The sequence below is a fragment of the Equus caballus genome, chromosome 2 (genome assembly GCF_041296265.1).
Source record: "Equus caballus isolate H_3958 breed thoroughbred chromosome 2, TB-T2T, whole genome shotgun sequence".
Lineage (NCBI taxonomy): Eukaryota > Metazoa > Chordata > Mammalia > Perissodactyla > Equidae > Equus > Equus caballus.
Genome location: NC_091685.1, coordinates 33,694,100 through 33,721,332, shown reverse-complemented (window position 1 = coordinate 33,721,332; position 27,233 = coordinate 33,694,100). Strand labels below are relative to the sequence as shown.

General features: G+C 49.8%; 1 protein-coding gene and 1 long non-coding RNA gene across 2 annotated transcripts; one reads left to right on the top strand and one right to left on the bottom strand.

The window, feature by feature from the left end:
- Nucleotides 1-3,820: 3,820 nt before the first annotated feature.
- On the bottom strand, nucleotides 3,821-12,679 carry LOC138920840 (uncharacterized). The gene is made up of 3 exons (XR_011432750.1): nucleotides 12,563-12,679; nucleotides 12,001-12,084; nucleotides 3,821-5,335 (listed from the first exon to the last, which is right to left on the bottom strand). It is a non-coding gene; the product is annotated as an uncharacterized lncRNA (long non-coding RNA).
- A 7,960-nt stretch (nucleotides 12,680-20,639) lies between these two features.
- Nucleotides 20,640-23,179, top strand: FAM43B (family with sequence similarity 43 member B). Its single transcript, XM_023635590.2, has one exon. The coding sequence runs from the start codon at nucleotides 21,113-21,115 to the stop codon at nucleotides 22,097-22,099; it is 987 nt and encodes a 328-aa protein (XP_023491358.1). The 5' UTR covers nucleotides 20,640-21,112; the 3' UTR covers nucleotides 22,100-23,179.
- Nucleotides 23,180-27,233: the final 4,054 nt, after the last annotated feature.

Here is a 27,233-nt window from a genome sequence, read left to right as displayed (position 1 = left end):
AAAACAATGACTAGCCTGAAAGAGTGACATACCCACTATTAGATGTGCATGAGGTGAGGGATGGTCAGAGATTAGAGTGCAGTTCAGTTCAATCCAACAAATATTTATCAAATGTCTTCTAGGCAACAAGCACAGCTCTAAGCTCTGTTACGTGAAGAAGGGGGAATGAATTCTCAGTGTCCATTCCACCAGCCACAAGACAAGTCAGAGTGATGGGAACACTGAGAAGGTTACAAATGTCATCTGACCCAGTTATAACCAACACAACCATGTTCCCCAATTAATAGCTTGTGTTACAGCCAAGCCAGTTGTTGACAGTTGTGAAATGGGCTACGGTTTACTTTCTTAGCCTAGAAACCCACTGGCTTTGATCCAGTTGTCTGTGTCCTTCAGGATATGCTCATTAACGTTTAGATGTATTTGGCCAATTTGATCAAATAATACAATGTTTTTAACTTGCAATCACAAAATACAAGTACAGTTTTTATTAGCCAAGAATTCATTCAGTTACAAGTCATTGAAACTCAACTTGAAGACCAGACTAAGATTAACTAGAGATAAACTAACTCGAAGACTGGCCAAGACTAAGATGAGGCCAGTGAGGAGTCTAGGGTACAAATTTCAGGAGACACTCACTCTCAGGTTCATGTAAGCAAGTCTGCCTTGCTCTAGTCCCAGCCCTGACCCAACTCAAACGAGCTTAGGCCGAAAAGGAAAAATTATTAAGAAACAATATTCTAACTAGGAAGGGCACAGTGGTAAAGCTGGCCTCTAAGACACGTGGATCCAGGGCTCAAATGCACCAGCATTTATTCATTCTCTTCTTCTTCCTCCTTCCTCCTCTCATCTGCTTTTCTCTGCCTGGTTGCTCCAGTCTCTCCTACCACATTAGTCTTTCTCCTTATAATTAGATCACAGCTGCAAACAGCACCAGGTTAAGCTCTTCATCTTGCAAGAACTGGGCAGGAGAAAACCAGGAGAGTTTCCTGATAGTTCCATTCAGGAAAAATCTCAGGGAAGACCTCACATTGGTTGTCCTGGGTCACGTTTCCATGCCACTGTGGCCAAGGGGTGGGATAATATGGCTGCCCAATCTGGGCCATGTACTCACCCCTGTGGTCTGGCAGCTGGAGGCTGAGACCAGGAGAGGGCAGGGTCTGATGGGCAGACAAAGACAACTCTTAGTATTTTAAGTCTGAAATACTCTAGCTCTTGTTTTTCTATTAAAACAATTATTTTTAAATAACACAGTTTGATAATCTGAGGTTTCTAAACAATGCACCAAATTGAGTTACAGAAGAATAAATTCTACCCTGAGGCAGGAAGAGTTAGAGGGGAAAGAGGCTGAAAAGATAAATTAGAGCCAGGCTATTTAATAATTATTTGAATAAATTTGTATCAAAAGCCTACGAAGTGCAGGAACTGTGGAGTGCTGGGCTCTGTTCAGGAAGCAGCAGGAGTTTTTAAGCAGAGGCGTGTGAGAGTAAGAGAAACTGCTCTGAAAAGCCACCAAATCGTGTGGCCGTCGCCTCTCAGGCCTGGAGAAGAGCTAGCAAGACCCACGTACTGGAGAGGGCTGCAGCCTGCAGCCTAGGCCTGGAGCCAGTGGCCAGCACTCACGGAGCACACCCTCCATGCCCCGCCCACTACGGCCACATGTGGGGCATGGTCCCCAGAATCTCGAGGACCCCTCAGAGTCATCCCTGACACACCCTCAGCCCCACATGAGCCTCTGCTCCTTTCCAAGCAGACCCATTCAATGCCCACCATCCAGAATCCGCCACCTTCCAGTTCTGTGGCCACAGGTCAGTGACTTAAGACCCTTGAGCCCTCATTTCCCCATCTGCTCAATGTTTACCATGTACAAATAGCTCCCAAGAACACATACACCGAGAAAACTTTGTGTCGAAATACAGCTAATATTTATTGAGTGCTTATTCTATGCCAAATCCTTTGCATGTATTATCTAATCAAATCCTTGTGATAACCTGTGGCAGAGACAGCTAACTGTGCCCCGATGTTTGTTCCATTCATCCTTTCCTGCTAATAAAACCTCTAATTTTTAGCTGGGCATATAAAAACTACATTTCCCAGCCCTCCTTGCAGAGCTCTCCTTATAATCATGTCCATATTCTAGACAAAGGGGAGGAAAGGGAAGTGCCACATTAAACTTCTAGGGATTATTCTTAAAGGGAAAGAGGAACATCCTCCTGTACTCTCTTCTTTCTTCTTTTTGGCTGGAATGCAACCAAGATAGCTGGAGCTCCAGTCACCATCTTGGATCATGAGGTAGAAGCCAGTTGAGGATGGCAGAGCAACAAGATACACAGGGCCTGGGGCCCCAGTGCCTATGAAGCCACCCTGGACGTCCTACACACACACAAAAAAAAAAAAAGAGAAGAGAACTTTCATCTTTTTTAAGCCACAGTTATTTTGGCTTTTTTCTTACTCCCAACTGAACGTAATCTCAGCAGCAATCCTAACTGCCCTGTGCTCGCTGTTCCTACCCACTTCCCTGCTTTATTTCTCTCCAGAGCGCTCATTACCCACTAATGTACTATACTGGAATACTTTGCATGTTCGTCATTAGTCTGCCGTGGAATGTAAGCTCACAAGGGCAGAAGTTTTGTCCACTTCCACACCCCAGCTCTTCAGTAGTGCCTGACACACAGTAATGTTACTGATCCAGGTTCCTTTCTGCCCGTCGCCTGGAAAGCCGAACACTGAGATGACAAGACTGCAGCAAAGAGAGGGTTTTAACCACAAGGCAGCCAATCAAGGAAGCAGGAGAAGAAGTCTCAGATCCGCCTCCTGGAGAATGGGGGCTCCGGGATATTTATGGGAGAGGGGCCAGTGTGGAGATAGGCGACTGGAGGTGAGGCGAGGTGAGGTAACGGATGACCTGCGCAAGTGTGGTCAGACTCCATGGCTCTTCACAGGACCCATGTTCACAAAATGGCAGTGATAGCATGATCTGAGGGTGGAGTTTTTAGCCTCTTGACATCAAAAGGTCATTTATCCGGCATCTGTGTTGGTGGTCTCAATCAGCATGAAATGGACAAGGGAGTCCTACTTCCTGAAAAACAGCTCAAATACCCATTACCATGGTGACCCAGGCACCAGGGAGATGTTATCTGTAGGAACCTAGTAGGAGTCCGAGAGCATATTGCCTCCACAGCACAGTTAACAATGGATGGGGGGACAACTAAAAGCTGTAGTAATTGCAAAGTTTAATAATTGCAAAAAAACTTTAGTTACTAGCTACCTAATCATCAACGTTTAACTGTTTACCGGTTTCAGTAAATGCTCAATAAATATTTGTTGAATGGATGAATTGAAGGACAACCAGCCCAAACGGTATGTAATATTATGATTTTACAGATGAGGATGCTGAGGCTCAGAGAGGGCCACACAGCTGGGAAGTGATGGAGCCTGGATTGAAGTGAACCCAAGCAGTCTGGTTCCATAACCCCCATGCTCTTAAACACTAACTAAGCTGCCACTCAGTGCAGAGAAGCCCCTTGAAATCCTTCTAGCTCGAGCCATACCCTGTCCCCAACGGGACAGGCTGCACTCCCCAGGGAGGAAATGTGAGCAGGAAGCCAAGGCCGAGAGGTTTCTCTGAGGTCCCAGGCTTAGCTACTAATGAATATTGGGAATGAAAAAAGGGAAATCTCGTGTTTCCTTGATTCTAAGACACACCATCAATTTAATTGAGAATAAAAAGAAACACTTCATTGAACACATATATTGATCATAACGTTACCGGCACATTGGGTTCTTCTTGTCCCCCAGGATAGAAATCAAGAGAGACAACAAATGGGAGGAGAAAGTAAAAGTTTATTGGCTCGTGCACAGGAGAGGCACAAGGGAGCCGGTGTGGAAAGGAAAGGGACAGGTGACCAGCTCGTTCGGGAGCGGGATTGTGAGGCTTTTCTTAGGCAAAGGCTGGGGAGGAGGGCCTTGCCAAGGCGTGTAGAGGTGGGGTTGTGCTGAGCCTGCGCTGTCACGTAGCATGGGGCTACGTGTATCATTGGCGTGCCAGCTCTCCACCCCAGGTGTGATCTTTAGTATGGTAATGGGGCTAGAGTCACCTTCAGTGGACTCCTGGGTGCTAGGGCGAATGCGTGAGCCCAGGAGCGTCCAGAGGCTGTGGCATGTGGATCTTGGTGGCTTCTTTCTGATTCTCCTAGCTTGCTGATTCGTTAGGGGCCTTATCTTGTAAGGCCAGGGGCCTTGCCTATGGCCCTGTCTCGTTAGGCTGGTTCCTGTCTCAGTAAGACACATCCTGATTTCAGAGACAATATAATGGGGAAAATGTGCATCTTCACTTGAGGCAATGGAGTAATCAAAAATGCCTTTGAGAAACTCGTTAGAGACCTTTTCTGAACTCTTCCTTGAATGAATATAGTTTGGCCAATCTTTTCTGTAAAAGAACCTAAAACAAGGCTGGGCCCTCTGATTTCCACCCCCCACCTACATCTCTGCCAATTAATCTCTCCCTTCCTTCCCGGGCCTTGTGCAGGCCTCTTTCTTTCAAGCTGCAGGGTAATTTGTGTTTACTTATCTCCTCTGTAAGATCCTGGGCTGGAGAGCGAGGATCGTGTTCTGAATTGTGTCCTATTTGCCTCTGAGGCCCCAGCACAGGGCCTGGCACACAGTAGGTTCTTAGTGGATGTTTACCAAGGGCATTCATGAATGAATCAATGAGCAAACACATGGAAGAATGGGTGAATGGTGATGCCTACACCTGTCAGATCCTCAGCCCACAGGAGCGCGCGTGCGCGTGTGTGTGTTCCCACGTATGTTCCTGGTAGAACCCAAGCAAGTCCCGAAGGATCTGAGCAGCATCAAAGAAGGGAGGGGCAGAAGATAGATCTCCATCCAAGCATTGGGGGGAAGGCACTGGTTACGTGACCTTGTAGAAAAGAGCAGCTTTCATGTTGGGGGAGGGGTCCAGCCTCTGACCCTGTGACTGCCAAGAACCCCAATGTCTCATCAATTCTGGCAGGACCCCTGGTGCTGCGAAGCTCACCGTCCCCCTCCTCCACTCACAGGCAGGAAGAAGGCAAGACATTTTCTCCCCAAAATATGCAGAATGGCGGTTGCCATGAGCACTGAGATTCGCATGTTACTTGACATCGTTTTTTCAGAAGTTCGGTTGCCATGGGAACAAAATACCATTTGCAAGACTGAAGATGAATCTCTGGCTCAAATCTGAGGGAGACAAGCCTCTTTCTAGACATCTCCCGGAGTGACGGGGTGGGACCGAGCCTTCCATCTCGGAGGAACTCGATAAACATCAAAGAATTAAATCGAATTGCACTGAAGCGACCTAAAAAAAAAAAACGGTTAGTGAAGGGGGTTGCAGCTCCCATCAGCCTGCGGGGGGTGGGGGGCTGCCCAATGCCCTCCCCAAAGCCACCCCAGGCACTGCAGACACTGCCTGCCACAGACGTGACAGGTGCTTTCAAACAGCAGTTGCTGTTGCTGATGGCACAAATCTCAAGGACAGGCAAACACAGCCATAGCCAAAACAACAGATGTTCATGCCAAAAAAATTTATTGAGCATCTACTATTAACCATGGGTAGTCACTGGGCACTGGGGATGCAGACAAAAATCCTCCTTGAGGAGTCTAAATCCTGCCCTCAAGAAGACAGACGATAAAGAAAGAAGTAAAATATGGTTTATCGGAAGGCGTGGTAGGTGAATAATGCTCTCCCCCCGCCAAACATGCCCACGTCCTAATCCTCGTGCATTATGTGACTACATCACCTTACGTGGCAAAAGGGGTTTTGCCAATGTGATTAAGTTAAGGATCTTGAGATGAGGGTGTTATCCTGGATTATCCAGGTGGGCCCAAGGTAATCACAAGGGTCTTTATAAGAGGGAGGGAGGAGATCAGAGAGAGAAGATGCTAGCTGCTGGCTTTAAAGATGGAGGAAGGGGCCATGAGCCTAGGATTTAGGCAGACCCTAGAAGGTGGAAAAGGCCAGGAAACAGATTATCCCCTGGAGCCTGAAAAGGAACGCAGCCCTGTGGACCTATTTCAGACTTCTGACCTCCAGAATTGCAAGATACTAAATCTGTGTTGTTTTAAGCCACTGTTTGTGGTCATTTGTTACAGTGACAATAGGAAACTAATACAGATGGTGACAAGTGACAATGGAGAAAAATACAGCAGAGAATGAGGGCAGAGAGCCCTGGTACAAGGGTGGGGAGGTCACAGGTTAAATGGGGTGGTCAGCGAGCTGCTCTTAGAAGGTGGCATCTGAGCAGAGACATGAAGGAAGGGGCGAGGGGCTCTGTGGGTGTCTGAAGAACATTCCTGGCCAAAGCGCCAGCCAGTGTGAAGACTCTTGGGTGGGAGAGGGCCTGAGCTGTTAGAGGAACAGCAAGGAAGCCAGGGTGGAGTGATCGCATCGAGGGGGAAAACAATACAGGACGAGGTCAGCCAGGCCAAGGGAGCGCTCATCTGAGACCTAGTAGGCCACGGGGAGTGTTATGGACTGGATGTTTGTCACCCAAAATTCCTGTATTCAAACTTAATCCCCAAGGTGACGGTATTAGGAGGTGGGGCCTTTGGGAGGTGATTAGGTCATGAGGGTGGGACCCTTGTGAATGGGATTCGTGCTCTTATAAAACAGACCCAGAGAGCTCCCTGACCCCTCCCACCACATGAGGACACAGTGAGAAGATGACCGTCTATGAACCAGGAAGCAGCCCCTCAGCAGACGCTGAATCTGCCCGTGCCTTGATCTTGGACTTCCCAGCCTCCAGACTGTGAGAAATAAATTTCTGTTATTTATAAGCCACCTCATGTATGGTATTTTATTACAGCAGCCCAGACAGACTGTGACACGAGCCACCAAAGGGTTTAGAGTAGAAGAGGAACACGGTTGGATTTCTCTTCTAAAAGGATCCCTGCGTCGCGAACAGACTGCGCGGGGCCAGGGCAGAGGAGGAGAGCCGTGAGGAGGCTGCTGCGCCACTCCAGGAGAGGGATGAACGTGGCTGGACCCGGCGGGGAGCAGGGGGCGTGAGAAGGGGTCAGATCCTGTATATACTTGAAGGTAGAGCTGCTATGAATTGGTTCAGATTGGTTAAGGATATGAGGGGGAAAAGAGGAGTCATGATTGATGCTAAAATTGGCCTGAGTAACTGGGAGGCTGGCACGGCCATCATTGGTTTCGGTCATTTTAATTTTGAGAAGTCTATTTGACCTCCTAGTGGACGGTAGGAAAGAGCTGGAGTTCAGAGGAGAGGTGCAGTCTACAGATAGAATTTGGAGCTCGTTAGCTTATAAGATGGTATTTCAAGGTAAGAGCCTGGATGAGATCACCAAGAGAGCGTGGGCACTCCGACATCGCAAGGTCAAGGAGGAAAGAAGAACTCAGCAAAGGAGCTTGAAATGGAGTGGCCATTGAGAGAGGAGGACCAAGTGAGGACATGAAGGCAGCGTGTTTAGGAGGAAGGGGTGGTCAGCTGTAACAAATGCTACTGAGAGCTTAGTAAGGTGAGCACCGAGAATCCACCACCGGATTTAGCAGCTTGGAAGTCATCAGTGACCTTGAGAAGCGCAGTGGAAGCCAAGGCCGGATGTAAGCAGATCCAAGAGAGTGAGAGAGAAGGAACGGGACCCAAGAAGCAGAAAGCACTTTTTCAAGTTTTGCTATAAAGAAAAGCAGAGAAACAGGCATTGGCTGGAGAGAGGATGTCAGATCAAGAGAGAGTTGTTTTTTTTTTTAAGATTGGCACCTGAGCTAACATCTGTTGGCAATCTTCCTTTTTTTCCCCTTCTTCCCAAAGCCCCCGGTACATAGTTACTGTACATAGTTGTATATTCCACTTGTAGGTCCTCCTGGTTGTGCTATGTGGGATGCCACCTCAGCATGGCTTGGTGAGCGGTGCTGGCTCTGCACCCAGGATCCAAGCCGGCGAAACCCTGGGCCACCAAAGCAGAGAGCGAACTCAACCACTCAGCTATGGGGCTGGCCCCCAAGAGAGGGTTTTATTTTGTTTTTGTATGATGGAAGAAACATAGCATGTTTGTATGCTGATGGAAAAATGATCCAAAAGAGGGGAGCGGGGGAAATTGATAACATGGAAGAAAGTGCAGGGACCTCTGGAGTGACAACCGTGAGGATGGGAGCAGGATGGGCTCCAGGCTTCAGCGGAGAGCTGGTTTTAGGCGGCTGATCCACAGCAGCGAGCGGGAGGCAGTGAGTGAGCACAGATGCAGGTGGGCGGGCGGATGCGGTCTCAGAGTCTGAGGAAGTCCTCTTCTTATTGCTCCAATTTTCTCGAGGAAGTAGGAAGCAAGAGCCTCAGCTGAGAACTAAGGACAAGGAAGGAGGCGTGGGGATTTGTGAGAGAGGAGGAGGTGTGAAATCATCAGAGGGAGAGTGAATGGACTCCTAGGGAAACAGGAGAATTGCCTGGCAGTCTAAGGGCTTGCTTGTGACCATGGTTGTGAACGTAGAGCGAGCTGTGGTTTCTGTTTTTCTCCAGCCAGGCTTAGCTGGATGGGTAGACAGCTGGATAAATGAGATTTGGGGTTTTGCTCAGGTTAGTAAATAACCTGGAGGAAGGAGAGAGCACTAGAGGGGCTTGTGGGAGGGAAAATAATGCCCCCCTCAGGATGTCCACATCCGAATCTCTGAATATCTTAGATTACATGGCAAACGGGAATTAGAATTAAGGTTGCTTATCAGCTGACCACGAAATGGGGAGATTAGCCTGTACCATCCAGATAGGCCCAATATAATCCCAAGGGTCCTTATAAGCGCAAGAGGAAGGCAGAAACGAGAGAACCAGAGAAAGGGCAGCATGAGAAAGACTCAGCCCAACGTTGCTGACTTGAAGATGGAGGAAAGGCAATGAGCCAAAGAACACGGGTGGCCTCCAGGAGCTGGAGAAGACAAAGAAACAGACTCTTCCCGACAGCCTCCAGAAGGAATGCCAACCCGCCGACAGCTGGATGTGAGCCCAAAGAGACCCATTTCAGACTTCTGACCTCTAGAACTATAGGAGAATAAATCTGTGCTGTTTTAAGCCATTCCGTCTGTAGCCATTCATCATAGCGGCCACAGGAAACTAACACAGGGATGTGCAAGGAAGTCGCAAGATTTAAGCTGAGTGAGGAGGGAAATGAGCTATGAGGAGGATGAAAAGGTAGTAAGACCCATGAGTTGGAGCACCAGGTGGGGCCAAAGAATTGTTGGAGATGGAACACTAGAAGGCAGATTCTCACACTGTGGGATGCTTTAAATTGTCCCTATGAAGGGGTTGCAGCTATTGATAATGGCAAGGTCAAGGTGACAGTGGGAATGAGTGCTGAGACGGGGTGGAAGACAGGATCCTCAGAAGGAAGTAGGAGGCCAGAATGGTGAAGGATCATTTTTGCAGATATTGAAATCACCAAGAATTAAGCAGGAGGGTACAGGCGAGAACAGCGAGCGAGGAGTTAAGATCTTTAGGAAAGAAGGCGTCCAGGGCTGGGAGAGGAGCAGTGGGTGGCGTGGTCCCGTAACGTGGGAGATCTCAGGGAGGGAAAAGGGATTTTGATTTGTGAGCAAGAATAGGGAGCAACAAGGACATCAGCCCCACTGCAGGTCCAGCCGTTTGAGGGGTATGGGACAGGAACCAGCCATCCAGCGAGAGGGCTGCTGGAACACAGTGCTTGGGAGTGCCGTCATTTCACTTCTATTGATCTTCTTAACCAGCCTCCAAAATGCCTCCCGATGACCCAGTCTCCCAGCACTCACACCCGGCTGTAGGCCCCTCCCACCCTGGGTCAGCGCCGCCTGGCCTTGTGTGACCAACAGAATATAGCAGAGAAACACTCTGTGACTTCTGAGACTAATCAGAAAAGGCCCCGCAGCTTCCATTTTGGCCTCTTGGCTCGTTCCCTCTGGGAGAAATTGGCCACCAGGCCATGAGGACACTCAAGCAGTCCCATGAGGAGAAACTGAGGCCCCAGCCAACAGCCAGCACCATCTCGCCAGGCACGTGGGTGAGCCATGTCCAAGTGGACCCTCCAGCCCCAGTCGACCCTTCAGATGACCGTAGGCCCAGCCGACCCCTGACTGAAACCTCATGAGAGACCCCGAGAACTACCCAACTGAGCTGCTCCCAAAGTTCTGACCCACAGAAACCATGAGAGATAATGAAACGATTTTGTTGTTTCTAAACTGCCAAGTATCGGGATGATCTGGTACACAGGTATAACTAATACAGTCGTTCCTTTTTTTAAAAAAATGGTCTCTCCCCTGGCTTCACCTCTAGGTTTCAGATGAAATGACTTCCCCAGGCAGGTTGCCCTTGATCCCCTTGACTAAATTAGGGGCCCCTTTCACAACACTCTGTTCTTCTTGCCACAAAAGTCAATAGTTATTTGCATAACAGTTTGTTTAATGTATATTCCCTGACACATACCACTCTCCCCAAAAAGACTGTGAGCTCCAGAGGAGAGAAACCACACATGCCTTGCTCTGCTGCGTACCCTGCACCTGCCGCATAACAAGTGCTCAGAAATCATTCGCTGAACGGCTGATTGAGTGAATGAAGAGCGACCACACGTGGCTAGATTAGGGGGTCGAGCGGAGGGACTCGTGTTGAGATCAGTTTCAGTACAAAACGGAGCCAACCTCGAAATCCCCTCCTCTGGCCCTGTTTGTGAGCCCGCCTGCTCTGGCTCAGGGCCTGGTGGGCTGCAGGTGGCTCCTCTCGTCTGCATTCCTGGGATCCAGCTGCATCCAAATACTGGCCTTTCTCTAGACTGTTCTGTTTGTTATGCAAACACGATTTTGCTTTGAACTAGACTATAATTTGATGGATGCACCAAGAGCTTATCTCACGAATACAGGTGCACTGAAAGGAACGTTTTCATCCATCACCTTTGCTCATCTCCTACATTCATTACCACTCAATACTTGGGCATCTGATTGTAGACTAATGCTATTCTGAAGGCTTCTTTATGCTTGAAATCCTTCAGAATGAATAGTAATTTTTGTCACGTTCCTCTTTTTCTTTAATTTTTAGTCACAAATACACAAGCACAATTTTTCCAAAGGTGAAGAGCATGCCAAATAGATTTTAGTTATTGCTCTCCCAGTTATTAGCTGTGTGACCCTAGGGAAGTTATTTAACCTCTCTGAACCTCATCTCAGTTCCCTCATCTGTAAATGGGAATTAATAGTCCCTACCTTGCAAAGGTAATTGTGCGGATTGGTTATGATAAAGAAAAAGGTTTTGCATGATGCCTGACATATAGTAAGCTTTAAGCAAATATTGGTTTGCTATTTTTAGAAATGAATAGAGTCAAATGAATTAGAAATGAACACAGCTTCAAACAAATATGCAGCAGATTTTGGGTGTTCATGAGCATTCTAGAGCAAACATAGACTCTTCTTTAAAAAAATATGCACACACAAATGTATACCAATCTGCCCCCAAAACGCATACACACACACGTGCACACACACATACACACGTACCTATAACTGAGACACATCCACATGGTAAGTCATAGCTCATTTCTTTTTTTTTTTATTCTTCTCCCTAAAGCCCCCCAGTACATAGTTGTAGATTCTAGTTGTGAATGTCTCTGGTTGTGCTGTCATAGCTCATTTCTATGCATCACTTATATAATCACTTACAACCAACTGGATATTAAGAAAATTATACTTAAAGGGCATTGAAAACCTTGCCAAAACCTCTCTAAATGAAACAGTCCCCAGCCTTCAAGAGAAACATTATCTACCTTTCTCAGAGATGAAAAGCAAGCAGTCCAAGGTCACAAAATGAGTCACTGTCAGAAGCGAGACTTTTTTTTTTTTAATAAAAGTGGATGTGCTGTCCTTTAAGAATAATATACCGACCCGCCATCAATTAGGGATTTGCTCTAAGCTGTTTTTCTTAAAGAGGAGAGGATGAAAACTGAGTCAGATGGCAGAGCCCATCTCATTCAGGTGTTCTGTAAATATCTCTTGCGTACCTCTATGTTCCAGATGCTGTCCAGGGCACCGTGGAGTTAGCAGTGTAAAAGATTGATGCATCTCCTGCCCTTGGTGCTTGAAGTCTTAGAAGTAGAGAGAGACAGGCATTAAATAAATGAGCACACAAGTAACGAATTGATGAAAATTCTGATCAATGTTTTGAAGGGTCCTTTGAAGGACAGAAACAAGGAAGTGGGGCCAGGTCAGGGAACTACCTCCCCAGAGCAGAGACATTTAAGCACCGATTTGAAAGATGAACAGCCTAGAAGAGGAGGAGGTGGGGCAAGGAAGGGTAGGGCTAAGAAGGAACAGCACGTGGAAAGGACCTGAGGCAAGAAGGTACTCAGTAGTTAAGGGATTGGAAGGAGGCTGGCATAGCATGGCTGAGGCAAAGAGACATATGCAGAGAGGGTCTCAGAGGGAAGTTGGGGTGGGGGTGCAATCATACAGAGCTTTTGGGGCCAGTGTGACAGATTAGGGATGGTCTTAGTTGTTTTTTGCTAAAAAACAAATTCTCCCAAAGCCTAGTGACTTATAACAACAGTGAACATTTATTCTCACAGTTTCTGTGGGTCAGGAATTCGGCAGCAGCTTAGCTACACGATTCTGGCTCAAGGTCTCTCCTAAGGTTGCTCTCAAGGCCGCAGTCTCAATGTAAGCTGGGGCCGTAGTCATCTGAAGGCTTGACCGGGCCTGGCAGGTCCACTTGCAACGTGGCTCCCTCACATGGATGGTGAATTGGTGCTGGCTGTTGGCAGGAGGCCTCAGATCCTTGCCACGTGGACTTCCCCATAGGGCTGACTGTGTGTCCTCATGACATGATATATGGTTTCCACCACAGCAAGTGATCCAAGAGAACAAGGCAGAAGCCACAACGTCCTTCATGTCCTATCCTCAGACGTCACACAGTGTTGTTTCCACAATGTCTTCTTCATTACATAGGTCAGCGCTCCACAGTGTAGGAGGGCACTACACACAGGCATGACACCAGGAGGTGACGATCACGGGGAGCCATCTTGGAGGCTGGACCGCAGGAAGGTCTTACAGATCTCGACGTGTCCCCACGGTGTCTAGTTTTGACTCAGCACCCACTTAATAAAATGATTCCTAAGATGGGAGAATATCCAAACCAGAAGGCACCGTGGCAATTAGTCCAACTTCCTCATTTGGCAGAAAAAATTACCAAATGGATGCATGTAAATATGGATTAAGTAATCAATTATTATGCTTTGAGGGATTTTTATGTTCCCAGGAACAAATGATAATGAGAACAAGTGAATATGATACAAGAATCTTGAGCACAATTATGAGTCATCAGAAAACTACTGAGGAGAGACTTCCGTTAGACATGGAAAATTGAGATAAACTCCCCGTTCCTTCCCTAAGCCTCACCAAAATGACAAGAAAGGAATAAAAGTGGCATAAACTGACAAGGAAAAAGAGAGAGGCGATGACAGCAGCTGAGAGGTGTTAACAATATTTTGAAGGATAGAAGGCACATGGACAAGAGTAATAAACTCAGGAGAGTGGAAAAGGCGGAAACCCAACAAGAATCCAGCCACATGGTGCCAAGGAGCCTGAACACCCAGGAAGTCCAAGCACCAGACATCTCTGGCATTAAGGGTGCAGGCCACCCATGAACCCCGAGGATCCAGTGAAAGCCTGCCGCGAGAGCCCCAGGCACCCTCTCCTCTCCTGAGCAGCATGGAGATTCCCTTCCACCCCTGCACCAGAAGACTGGAGCTTTACTCTCTGGAGGGACTGAGACAAAGCGCCTCTGGACTGAGGACCCCAGGCACAGCCGAGGGTGAGGAAGGCCCCACGCTGAACACAGATTGCTGGGCAGCCTGCATACCGGTCAGTGAGACAGGAGACAGGAGGCCCCCGCCTCCACTCCAGCCCCGGGATGCTGTCAGACTGATGTGTACACCCCCTCCCCTACGGGCAGAAGGCTGTAGGAGTTCTCTCTGGTGACACTGGCCAGCCCAAAAGAAAAGGCCGACAGACATCTGAGAATTGTTAAAGAAAAACCAGAGCTGGGCAGGAAAGTGGGAAGAGCAGATTTTAACGAGGAATGATTGCAGTGGAGAAAAGAGACCTCAGTACAGAACGGGGCTCAGTTCTGAATCCAGTAGGGACAAGTGGGGATTTATAGCCAAGGAGCAGGGTGGGCATCAGTGAGTGGGAAATTACTAAGGGGAAGCATCAGGAAGGAGAGGGGATTCTGGCTAAACTGACCTGACAGGGTTCTTGCTGAAGGCAGGTCACTCGGATGTAATGAGACATCAGCGGGGGGTGGGGGGTGAGGCGTTTGATCAGACATCGAGGGTTAGGGGTTTGGTCTAAACTGACTTGACAAAACTCTTGCTAAAACTGGGCGATGCAGCACTGGCAAGGATAAAGCCTAGTTGAGAAAAGGGTTCAGGGGACCCTGACTAAAGTTTGATCAAAGAGAGGGTCTGTGTCAGGGTTTCCTTACAAAATGGTTTGTCTTGAGATAATGAGGCCCATACATGACTCGTCCTGTTCATCCCCCTCCACTCCCCGTACACAGAGCTTCCAGCCTGCTTTGGGGCCTCTCAGATAGAACTAGACAACAACGATCACCAGATGTGAGAGGAAAGCTGTAAACACGAGAGTCATGGATTTACATTTTTTTAAGTTAATTATAAGAAAAAAAATAAAAAACAGGAAAAAGGAACTCAAGAAGCAGAGCAATGCATGAAACTGAAGAAGGCTTTTAAAACTACTATAATTAGAAAATCCTAAAGATTCTACACAAAAAAACTTTTAGAATAAACAAATTCAGCAAAGTTACAGCATGCAGAACCAACACGTAAAAATCGATTGCATTTCTATACACTAACGATGAACAATCTGAAAAGGAAATTAAGAAAGCAATTCCATTTACAATAGCATCAAAAAGAATAAAATTCACCAAGAAGGTGAAAGACTTGTGCACTGAAAACTACAAAATGTTGCTGAAAGAAATTAAAGAAGACACAAATAAACGGCAAGACATCTGTGTTCATGGATTCGAAGAGTTAATATTGTTAAGATATTAATACCATCCAAAGCAATCTACAGATTCAATGCAATCCCTATCAAAATCCCAATGGCATTTTTTGCAGAAATAGAAAAATTCATCCTAAAATTCACATTAAATCTCAAGGGACCCAGAATATCCGAAACAATCTTGAAAAAGAAGAACAAAGTTGGAGGTCTCACACCTCCTGCTCTCAAAACTTATTACAAAGTTACAGTAATCAAAACAGTGTGGTATTGGCATAAATACAGACATATAAACCAATGGAATGGAAATCCCAGAGATAATTGCTTGCATATATGGTTAAATGATTTTCAATAAGGGTGTCAACACCATTCAATGGGGAAAGACAGTCTTTTCAACAAATGGCATTGGGAAAACTGGATATCCACATGCAAAAGAATGAAATTGGACCCTTACACTACGCCATACACCAAAATTAACTCAAAAATGGATCAAAGACCTAAAACTATAAAGTCTTAGAAGAAAGCATAGGAGAAAAGCTTCATGATGTTGGATTTGGCAATGATTGGATGTGACACCAAAAACACAGGCAACAAAAGTAAAAATAGACAAACTGGGCTATATAAAAATTAAAAACATCCGTGAATCGAAGGACATAATCAACAGAATAAAAAGACAACCTAAGGAACAGGACAAAATATTTGCAAATCATACATCTGATAAGGGATTAATATCCAGAATATATAAAGAACTCCTACAACTCAACAACAACAAAATAACCCAACTTAAAAATGAGCAAAAGACCTGAATAGACATTTCTCCAAAGAAGATATACAAATGCCAACAAGTATATGAAAAAATACTCGCCATCACTAATTAGGGAAATGCAAATCGAAACCGCAATGAGATATCACCTCACGCCCATTAAGATGGCTACTACTGAAAAAAAAAAAATCAGAAAATAACAAGTGTTGGTAAAGGATTTAGAGAAATTGGGACCCTTGTGCAATGTCAAATGGTGCAGCAGCTATGGAAACAGGATAGTGGTTCCTCAAAAAGTAATAATGGAATTACCATATGATTCAGTAACTCCACTTCTGGTTATATATCCAAAAGAACTGGAAGCAGGGTCTAGAAGAGATATACTCCCATGTTCGTAGCAGCATTATTCACCATAGTCGAAAGCTGGAAGCAAGCCAAGTATCCATCAGTGGATGAATAGATAAACAAAAGGTAGTATATCCATACAACGGAATATTATTCAGCCTTGAAAAAGAAAGAAATTCTGACATATGACAACACGAATGAACCTTGAGGACATTATGCTAAGTGAAACCAGCCAGTCACAAGAGGACAAATACTGTATGATTACACTCACATGAGGTATCTAGAGTAGTCATAACCATAGAGACAGAAAGTAGAATGGGGGTTGCCAGTGGCTGGGAGAGGGGGAATGGGGAGGTGGTGTTTAATGGGTATAGAGTTTCAGTTTTGCAAGACGAAAAAGTTCTAGAGACGGATGGTGGTGACCGGTACCCAACAACGTGAATATACTTAATGATACTGAACTGCACCCTTAAAAATAGTTAAGATGGTAAATTTTATGTGTATTTTACCACAATTAAAAATAAAAAAATTTTTAAAGCAACTACAATTAACAATCTTAGAGATATAGGAGATGATATTATGCCCATGAACAAGAATAGGATGTTATAAAAAAGAACAAAAAATTATCTTAGAAGTGAAAAATTATGAGAAGAGACTAAAAAAAAAAATCTAATAGAAAAGTTGGAAGATAAAGTTGAAGTAATGTCCCAGAAAATAGAGCAAACATTTTTAAAAATGGAAAATTGGAAAGAACATTTTGAAAAACTAGAAGATCGATCCAAGAGGTCCAATATCCAACTAAAAATAGATCTGGAAGGAAAAGTCAAAAACAGAAAAGAGAATGGAGAAAATGAGCACAAAGAAATTTCCCCTAAATTGATTTCCAGATTAAAAGAGATCGATCTCTAGATTAAAAGGCCCACCAAGTGCCCATAGTAAATGCACATCCTTGTGAAACTTTAGACCTCTGGAAAATCTTCAAAACTGCCAGAGAAAAATTAGGTCACACACACAGGATCAGGTATCAGAATGTCATTTGACTTTTCGACAGCGACAATGGATCATGTCCTGAAAATTCCGAGGGGAACTTATTTCCACCGTAGTATTCTACACCCAGCAGAGCTATCAATCAAAGCTACTGGAATGTGTGATCTGCCACAACAAGGAAAGAAACCAAGGGGAAAATAAAAGGCAAGAGATTCAGGAAACAGGATCCCACAAGAGACAAGAGGCGCAAGAAATTCTCAGATGGTAGTAGGGCTCTAAGGGTCTGTAGGGCACCCAGTGCAGACTGGAGCCCAGGGAGGCTGCCTCCAGGAGGGGGTCTCTAAGAACGCAGAGACCTGAAAGACCACCTGGTGTGTTCAACCAGGTGGCATAGTTGGGGGGTAAATTAATGATAGATGCGTAAGGGAGTTTTGTGGGTTTTTAAATGAGGCAATTGCATGCTTCTGGAAAAGCAACACAGTTGTCCAAGAAGGGAAACGGAATCAAAGCCCACCTCAAGGCCCAGCTTTGAATCACATTTGCATAATCATAAGAATTAAACACGGCATACCGACATAACAATGACAACAAAATGTTCTAACTAAACTGGGAGACAGGGAGGAAGGAAAATGTGTGTGGTGGGGGTAGATAGAGTGGCACCGAACCTTCATCTTCCACAGCAGGGTGGCCATAGATAATGTTTGAAAAACCAGAAAATCTGAATTAGAAGTGTTACTTAAAAATAGAGGCACATGACAGAAGTGCCACCTAAAATGTGCAAAACAGTGGTCGTCTTTGGAAGTGAGAACTGAGACTTAGGGAAGCGTGGAGCAGGGGACTGACATTTTTTAAATATAAGCCAGCTATTTGACTGTTTAAACTAATACAAGTATAAATATGGTAGATAAAAATTAAATTGAAAAGAGAAAAAAATCCAACTGCTTGCCAGTCTATGGAGCAGCGATGACTGACGCAAAGCCCGGAGTGAAGGGAAGGAAGGGTGAAGGGGGAAGACAGCCTTGAACTCTGCCTGGATTAATAGGACAGGGCTGGCTTGCATCTGAACAGAAAGGACGGTGGAAGCTCTGAGGGCAGCTGAGCCCTCTAAAGGAACAAGTTTGGGGAAAGAAGAGCAGAAGGCCGGAGACCAAGCCTGGGGGCGTAGGGAGGAGCCTGCCGGGAGGAGCGGTCCTGGGGGTGGGAGGGAGGACAGGAATCCCAGGCAAGGAGGCCAAGGTGAATGGTTAACAAGGTAACAAAGGCGTTAACAGTGTCAAATGCTGCTTTGAAGTCTAGGGGACTTCAGATAAAAACAGACTATTGCACAGGATCTCACACAGTCCTGGGTGAGCCCCTAGAGGGGATTTTCCCAAAGCACTGAGGACAGAACAGAACCAGGAGCAGGTGAGCAAGCCTAGGGAGAAACACACACCTCCCCACGGCTCCTGGATCTCTTCTTGTTCTCCGGGAAGCAGGAGGCTTAGTTACCAGATGAAATGCATGCAATGCTTGGGACATACTTATACTACAAATTGTTGTTTATCTGCAACTCAAATTTAACTGGGCGTCCTGTGTCTTTACATGTTAACTCCAGCAACCTCAGGAGGCCGCACCTTGGACAAAAGCATGGAGGTATCTGAGCCTTGCAAATGGCGACTCTGCTGCTGGCCACTCCCACCAGGCTCCAGCCATCTGGGAGGAGGGGAACCTCAGGGCGGCAAGCTCCAAAGGGGGGACCTCAGAGACCCAAGGCAGGAGACGGTAGGAGTTTTCGATGAGCTGCCCCTCAGGTCAAAACCACCTGCAGTCCCTTCTATAAAGGGAGTTGGTTGAGTGAACATCTCCTTCGGCCCCAGGGGCAAGTCTGGTGCCATGAAAATGATCATTGTGCTTCTCAGAGCCTGTTCTCTCGTGGGGAAATGAAGCCACATCCTTGGGGCGGGAACAGTGGCAGACCTCCATGTCCTTCTATGATTTTCTACCACACGCACATATTGCTTTTATAATCAGCAAAAGGCAATGAAGATATTTCCATATTGAAAATAAAATACAATGAAGCCGCAGTGAACAAGATAATCTGCGAGGCCCCCTCCAAAGCTAAGATTCTGCAATTCTAGGTAATTTCCTGTCCTTCACTGGCATGTCATTTTAGGAGCATTCCGTGATGCAGCCTTGTTGTGGGTTTTTTTTCACTTTGATTTCCCCGAGGATTCTGAGCCCAGCCACTCACTGCTCGTGCCCGCTGACCCTGAATGTTGCCCGACCTGTGGAGCACACCATCTTCCCACCACCCACACTCTTGGAGGTCACTTGGTCTGGCCTGGCTGGGCCCAAGCCTCTGGGCTCATTCCTGACCTGGAGGACTCCCCAGATGACCCTTCTGAAGCCAAGGAAAGCTTGGGCGTGGGCCCTGTGAGACCCAGGGGCAGTAAGACTCCTGGGTCCCCATCAGAGCAGACCCAGATTCTAGAGCTTGTGGCTTAACAAATCCTGAAAGAGGGAGATGTGTCCCCACACCCAGGGACAACTGTGTCTTTCCCAGTTCACTAGAACCCCTCCCTAGTAAGAGTCCCCACTGGAGGGTCCCAGGGGGAGATGGAAAATGCCCCATCCATATGCAGCATATGGTGGACTCACAGAAGGGTGAGGGCCGCCGGTTCACGGGTTAAGAAAGCCCAAGTGGAACCTTAGATCCACCTCCTACCAGCCCTGTGACCTTGGGCAAGTCCCTTAACTGAGTCTGGGCTGTCCTGAGGATTAAATGAGATAATGAAAGCAAAACACCAGGTGTTGGGGAACAGAAGAGGAGTTCACAAACAGGAGCCTTATCTAGTTAATCCTCAGAGAGCCAAGAGGCTGCCCTTTGGCCAGAAGGAGCTTTTTATCTGCAATTCCCACAGACCCAGGACTGCTCTGGAAGGTTCCCCCACCCTCCAAGAGTGCCCTCCCTGCTCCAGTCCAGGCAGAGGCGCTACCAGCTGCTGAAGCAGTGACTGGTCTCCCAGCTCAGGCGCAGCGGCCTGGCCCACGACCTTGGAAGAACCTGGAAGAAAGCTTCACCAAGCGACAGTACTTTTCCACTGCCCTGCTCGGCCACCTCAGCTGGCTTTCTGCTGTGCAGACAGAAGGCAAAGTGCGCCAGGCCGGCCCCATAAGGAACCCACCCAAAATCACCCTCAGAGATGGGGGTAGAGACATGCTGTGGGTGGGGGGCAGCCGGAATCCTAGAAAGAAGTGAGGGGGGTCCCGAATACGCCAAGGGGAGCTTGGAGACCACTAGTGAGACCTGAGAAATTTGCATTGGCAAAGCCCCCTGGTGCTTTCCTGGACATTCCAGCAGATTCCTACCCCTTAACCGCTCCCTTCACCCCCACCCCTCCAATAATAATGATTAAACCCGTTCTACCGCGCCTGTGCTGGGTCCCCGGCGAGAAGCAGCGCTGGCCTGCGCGGGGGGAGGAGAGAGAGGAGGGCGAGGGGAGGGGACAAGAGAGCTAGCGGTTCCGCCCGGTGATGTAGGCAGCCCGGGGAGGTGGAGCCGCGACGCCTGAAGGAGTCCCCACCGCAATCGCCCTCTCGGTCTACCCACCCGAGCAGCCAGTCGCCAGCCCCAGCTCCGGTGACCTCCCTACCGCCGCAATTTGGGCGGCGGGGACCGCGAGATCCCCCCTGTTTGGGCCTGGGGGGCGCCTCCACCACGCCCAGCCCCTGCCTCTCCTTGCTTCCCGGACGGCTGGAGCGACTCCCGGGGGAAGCTGTTCCCGGACGCTCGGCCGCCGCCCGGGCATCTCGGCTGCCAGCCCGGCTGGGCACCGGGCATCTGCGAAGCTAGCCTTGCCTGGCACTGGGCATCTCCGGGCACCGACTGTCTCTGGCGCCGCACAGCTTCTCGCCACCGCGGGGCCGCGGACCTCTGCGCGCCCTCCCCTCCCCCGGCCTCCCGGCAGGACGCCCGTGAGCTCCGCGCGCCCCCAGCCCCTCTGGCCGCCGTCGCCGCTGCAGCCGCGATGCTGCCCTGGAGACGTAACAAATTCGTGCTGGTGGAGGACGAGGCCAAGTGCAAGGCGAAGAGCTTGAGTCCGGGGCTCACCTACACGTCGCTGCTCTCCAGCTTCCTGCGCTCCTGCCCGGACCTGCTGCCCGACTGGCCGCTGGAGCGCCTGGGCCGCGTGTTCCGCAGCCGGCGCCAGAAAGTGGAGCTCAACAAGGAGGACCCGACCTACACCGTGTGGTACCTGGGCAACGCCGTCACCCTGCACGCCAAGGGCGACGGCTGCACCGACGACGCCGTGGGCAAGATCTGGGCGCGCTGCGGGCCGGGCGGGGGCACCAAGATGAAGCTGACGCTGGGGCCGCACGGCATCCGCATGCAGCCGTGTGAGCGCAGCGCCTCGGGGGGCTCGGGGGGCCGCAGGCCGGCGCACGCCTACCTGCTGCCGCGCATCACCTACTGCACCGCGGACGGGCGCCACCCGCGCGTCTTCGCCTGGGTCTACCGCCACCAGGCGCGCCACAAGGCCGTGGTGCTGCGCTGCCACGCCGTGCTGCTGGCGCGGGCGCACAAGGCGCGCGCCCTGGCCCGTCTGCTCCGCCAGACCGCGCTGGCGGCCTTCAGCGACTTCAAGCGCCTGCAGCGCCAGAGCGACGCGCGCCACGTGCGCCAGCAGCACCTCCGTGCCGGGGGCGCCGCCGCCTCAGTGCCCCGCGCCCCGCTGCGCCGGCTGCTCAACGCCAAGTGCGCGTACCGGCCACCGGCCTCCGAACGCGGCCGTGGGGCGCCGCGCCTCAGCAGCATCCAGGAGGAGGACGAGGAGGAGGACGAGGACGTGGAGGAGCGCGAGGAAGCAGCCCCCCAGCTCGAGCGGCCCGAGGTGCTCAGCCTGGCCCGGGAGCTGAGGACGTGCAGCCTGCGGGGCGCCCCGGCGCCCCCGCCGCCCGCGCAGCCCCGCCGCTGGAAGGCCGGCCCCAGGGAGCGGGCGGGCCAGGCGCGCTGAGAGCCGAGGGGCAGGACTCGCGGCCCCAGACCCCGCCGGCCTGATTTACAGCCTCTAACCCGGGCCCTGCCCCCTTCTGCTCTCCCCCTGACCCTCCAGTCCTTGCCTCCCTTGTGGTCTCCGTTGTTGCCCGCCTCGCGCCTCATCCTGGCTCAGGGTGACGCCTGATATGCCCTTGATTATTGGGGGACGAGTAGTCGGGGAGCAGCAGTATTCGGCGTTCACCTCTCCCCCATCCGGAGTTTCTGGGCTCCCTCCGTTGCGGAATTGCCCCCTACACGTTACACCAAGCCTGTCTGCCCATAGACTATCCCCTCCCTCCCAAAGCAATCTCTCAAGAGAAGGAGGGAGAAGTTTCCAGAAATCCAGGAGGGTAACCTTGGGCCTTGGCCAGGTGGCGGCAGTGGCTCTCTGCCCTTGACCAGTCTAGCCTTCCTCCCTGGGATGAGACCAACCCTGGGGAGGCATTCTTGTAGGGGAAGAATAGTGGAGACTGGAGGCCAGGCACAAGGTGGGAATTGAGTCTGCAGCCACCATATACCCAAGGAAGAATTCTCAGGCCCTGTGTCTGGCCTCTCTACCCCTTGGAGGACTTCTGGGACTTCACTGCTCTGCTCTGGAGAGGGCTAGGATGGTCCTACCCACCCAAACAACAGGTTAGGCCAGGTTAACAGCTCTCTGCACCAAGCAACTGCCCAAGTCTGTGCCCTGGCACCGGGTACGCCCACAGGACTCCTCACCCACCCCATCTCTGCAGACAGATGTGTATGGTTCCCCACTAGGTGCCCCACAACCAGGACCAAGACGGGGCCTCCTAAGGAGGTAAGAGAACCAACCCATGGCAGGCACTTGAGGACACTGACTACCCAGAAAGTGGACCCAGGAAGGGTGCCCCCAAGTCAAGGCTTGTCAGAGCAGAAGGGTCCTTACAGCAGCTAGATTCTCATAGCAGGAAGGAGGGTGTGGTAACCCAGCAGAGGGACTGGGTCCCTGCCCAAGTCTCTCTCCACAAGGCCACGAAAAGCCCGAAGATCTGTGTTGCCAACTGATCATTGTAAATAAAGTGGACCTGCTTTTTCAGCCTTGTCACCACTCCTTTGTTGTATTTGATGCCAAACCTACTGAGGGTGAAATACATCATCAGAATCCTAAAGGGCAGGAGAAGACCCCAGGAAGTAGCCCCCTGTAGCAGCTGGAGCCTACTCTCAGGATGGGGGGTGGGGCAGGGCTGCTGCCAGGAAGCTGTTCCCTTCATGTCAGGGGAGGAGACGGTAGCAGGTGCCTTGTCTGAAAATCACATGTGCCAAGTCTTGGAAGGATGTCAGCTGTCTGTCTCGGCCTCCCAAAATGTCTGTCCGCCTGGGCACTCAGTTGCACGTGTCTCTGGGACATTTGGCAGGGAGCAGGCACTGGGCTGGGGGCTTCTCGTCAGCCACGTATCTTTGAGAAGGTTCACGTGCATGTCAAAGCATGCAGTGTACACCGTGTCTGCTCGGGGATGAGAAAGGAGGCAGGTTGTAAAGAGAGAGGTGGGCAACCCACTTTTCTTTCAGAGGAGCTGGAGAAATCCGTGCAGACCTTTGTGACAATGTAATCTTCTTTATCCCTGTGCTGAGCTGGGCACTGATCCCAGAGTTATCCAGAGCCCAGAAGAGTGGCCTCTGCAATTGCCAGCGATCAGGATTGTTCTGTTTCCTGGAGCTGCTGGAACAGAGGGTACCACTGCCACTTCACACTGGCGGAACCCAGGCAGGGTCAGGGGATTGTGAAGGGGAAAGCTGGGGTTGACTCCACCTGTTTGGAGGGGAGGCTGGGGAGGGGGGTCAAGGACCCACTGGGCAAGGATGCCCTGCATGTCCATTGCTTCTCTCTTCTGCATGCCAGGGTTTTTGCTGGTGTTTGTCTCATGTGCAGAAAGAGAAGAGGAAATGGGAAGATGTCAGACCTGGGAGAGGGGGATGGGCTGCAAGGCAGCGTCTGGTGTTTGAGACAGCCCGAGCCAGCAGCAAGGTCACGAGCACACCCTCTTTGATCAGAGTCACGCAGCAGATATTGCCTAGGCTCCTGCCTTGGGACAGGCACTGAGCTAGGCCCGGGGTCCAGGAGTCCCTCCTGCGTGGCTTTTACGTTCTCGAGTGAGATTCTTATATTTAAAGGAACAGTTGCTGTATAATAATTCACAGGCATGCTCCCAGACTCGGTCCCTGTTCCTCCACTTTTCTCTGGCAGCCTCCCAAAACAGACACAGACACAGACACAGACACACACACACGCACACACACACACAGCTGCCTCCTTCTTTCCCTCACTCAGGCTGTGCTCTCTATACCTGAAGTTAGAAGACCAGTGTGAGAGGACTATCTCTACTTCCTTACCTGCTGTGTGATGTTGGGCAACTCACTCAGCATCTCTGAGCCTCGCATTTATCAAGAGTAAAATAGGGATCATAGCTACCTCTCAGGTTGATTGTAAGAATTAAATAGAATCATGGCAGTGAAAATGCTTTGGTGAATAATAAAATGCCCAGCACATGTGAAGAACAGCCAGTTTACCCACGGGGCCCTCCTCTTTAGACTTTTGTGTGCCTTCCCCCCCACTCCACTCTCTCTGGTAGCAATGATTATAAGTCATTTTACTGGCCACATCTCCATTTTCAGTGTATGTGGTGGAGGAAGGACCTGATCCAACTTCTCTCCTCCGGTCGGTTGAAGATGAGATAAGCCACAGGTGAGCCAGCACAGTGCCAACAGCTGCCAGGCCCCAGAGGCGGGGGTTTGAGGCACCTCCAGCCACCAGGCCCCAGGCAGCATTGCTCCCCAAGGGAGGGAGGGTCCTGGGAAACCACACCCACCTCCATCCCTCTCCCTGATCTTGGGCAAGGGATGGAAAGGAGCCCTGAACCGCGGGTCAAGTGGTCTTGTGTCCCTGTGTCTCGGCTCCTGGGTTCAGATTCCCCACCTGTAAAATGAAGATGGGGGGAGGCGGGACCAGTGGTTTTCAAACCAGGTCCTTCCAAGTCCTAGATTCCCCGGGGGTGCCCCAGGAGCTGCCGCAGGGAGTGATGAGGAGATGCAATGGGGAGCCCCCCCCCCCCACCGCTTGCTTTAACTGGAGCAGCTCATCTGTTTTCTCTTTGGGGGTTCTGGGATCACATTTGAATAATGGGATCCTACAGATTTTTCTTTTTTAAGTCACTGGGTGACATGCCCTCTAAACTTGCCTTCCAGCCCTGATGCTGTATGTGTCTAAGGTCCACTGGGCTGACTAGGATGGAGCAGTCACGTTGGCGTGTGTACACATGGCACTGGAGGGCTTTTCGAGGACAACCGGCAGCCAAGGCCAATGTGGGAAGTGTGTCTCAGCTAGACCAGCCACTCAGGAGCTGAGACTCTTCCCAGGACCTCTGGGGCCTTGCTTCCGGCTCTCCTGATCCTCCTCCAGAGGGGCTGGGCTGTGACTGATGTGACTTGTGCCACAGCACATAGCTCAAGGATGAGGTCAGCTGGCCCACCCACCAATGGCGTCCTGGCTCCCATTCCCCTCTTCCACACGCACCTGCTCCCGTTCCCCCAACATTGCCATGTGCTCCCACCTCTAGGCTTGTACCCATGCTATTCTCATGGCCTAGAATGTCCTTCCCTTTGGCTACACATTTTCACATCCTACCCGCTCCTCAAGACCCACCTCAAATTCCACCTCTTTGAAACTTTCCTTAATGCATACCCTGCCTCCACTCCTGCCAAATCTGGGGGTGATCCCTCCTCTCAAAGTCACATAGGACATAGCCAGTGCTTTCCTCATGGTCCTCACTGTGTTACACCTGGGAGTACTGTTTTTATGTAAGTGTCTTTTCTCTCGTGCTGATCCACCTCCAGTTCCCCGCCCCCTTCAGCACCTTGACTTGTAGGGCAGAGCGTCGCTGCTCAATAATAATTTGTTGAATGAATACATGAATGAATGAGCCAGATGGAAGAGCCATCATGGGATAGGAAACCAAGTGGGTGGAGAAGCATTCCCTCTGCCAAGCTTCTGCCTCGAGATGCTGAAGGAGAGCTATCCTCAGACGCCCTGTTCAGACAGATGGCTATTCTTGGGGAGAAAATCAGCCAGGGGAGGAAACCGAAGCCTGTGTCCATGGGGTCTGCTCCGAGCTCCAAAACGCCAGGCCAGGGACTTCTCACCCTCTAGACTAGTCCAGGTACAGCACGATGCTGCCAGTCACAATACAGGGCAGCTCCTGGTGGTGACCAGCTGCCCTCCAGGCACGCTGGCTGGGTGGCGGGAGGACCATCCACACAGCTGTGGTCTCTAATTTAACACACAGCTGGCGGAACCTGGGCTTGGGCATCAGACAGACTTGCCGGTCCCAGCACTGCTGCTTGATGGCTGTGTAACTTGGGGCAGATTTCCGAAGGCTTTTGGAGCCTTGTTTTCCATCTGTAAAAACAGGGTCAGGTGAGTCTGGATCCTCTGTGATTGGTGGGAGAATGAAGTAAGGCGCTGCATTGGGTGATTGACTTAGCACAGTGCACCGTGCGCCCAGTAAGTGGTAGCTGCTGCTCTTATGTTTATTATTATTATTTCGGCTGGCGCTCTCTGCCTGACAGCTCTGGGATGAGCAGATCAGGTGTCTGGTCTCTGAGACACTAAATGTGTTGCTTGTTCATGCCCCGGGGTGCTACCTGCCTGAAGTCCCAGTGATCTCTAAATCATGGTGGAAGATTCAACCACAGCTTGTCTTATTTTCATCTCTAGTTGTTCAACCAAAAAAAGCCTAATCAGCTTAACACTAAGTCAGATCCAGTATCTTCTGCTTTTTGTATATCCTTTTCACCTTAGCACCTAGCACAATACCAGGCACGCAATAAGCATTCAGAGGTGAATGCATGCGTGCACACGTGTATGCATGAATGAATAAGTGATTGACTGCTGCCGGCGGCAATGTTAGCACCCAGCCTTCCAAGCCAAGGTCTTACGGAAAGCTGGGATGCCATTCTTTTGTGACTGGTCAGCTTCCCCCCATCCCTGTTTGCCCTTAGCTACAGGTTATGAACAAGAGGAAGATGCTGCTGGCTTAGGGACCAGCCAATCCCCAGTATAGGACAGCTGGAAAGGATTGAGGGGACCGACATGG

What these genes read in the sequence shown, in the direction of transcription:
- FAM43B (XM_023635590.2), top strand. Translation starts at nt 21,113, where the DNA reads ATGCTGCCCTGGAGACGTAACAAATTCGTGCTGGTGGAGGACGAGGCC.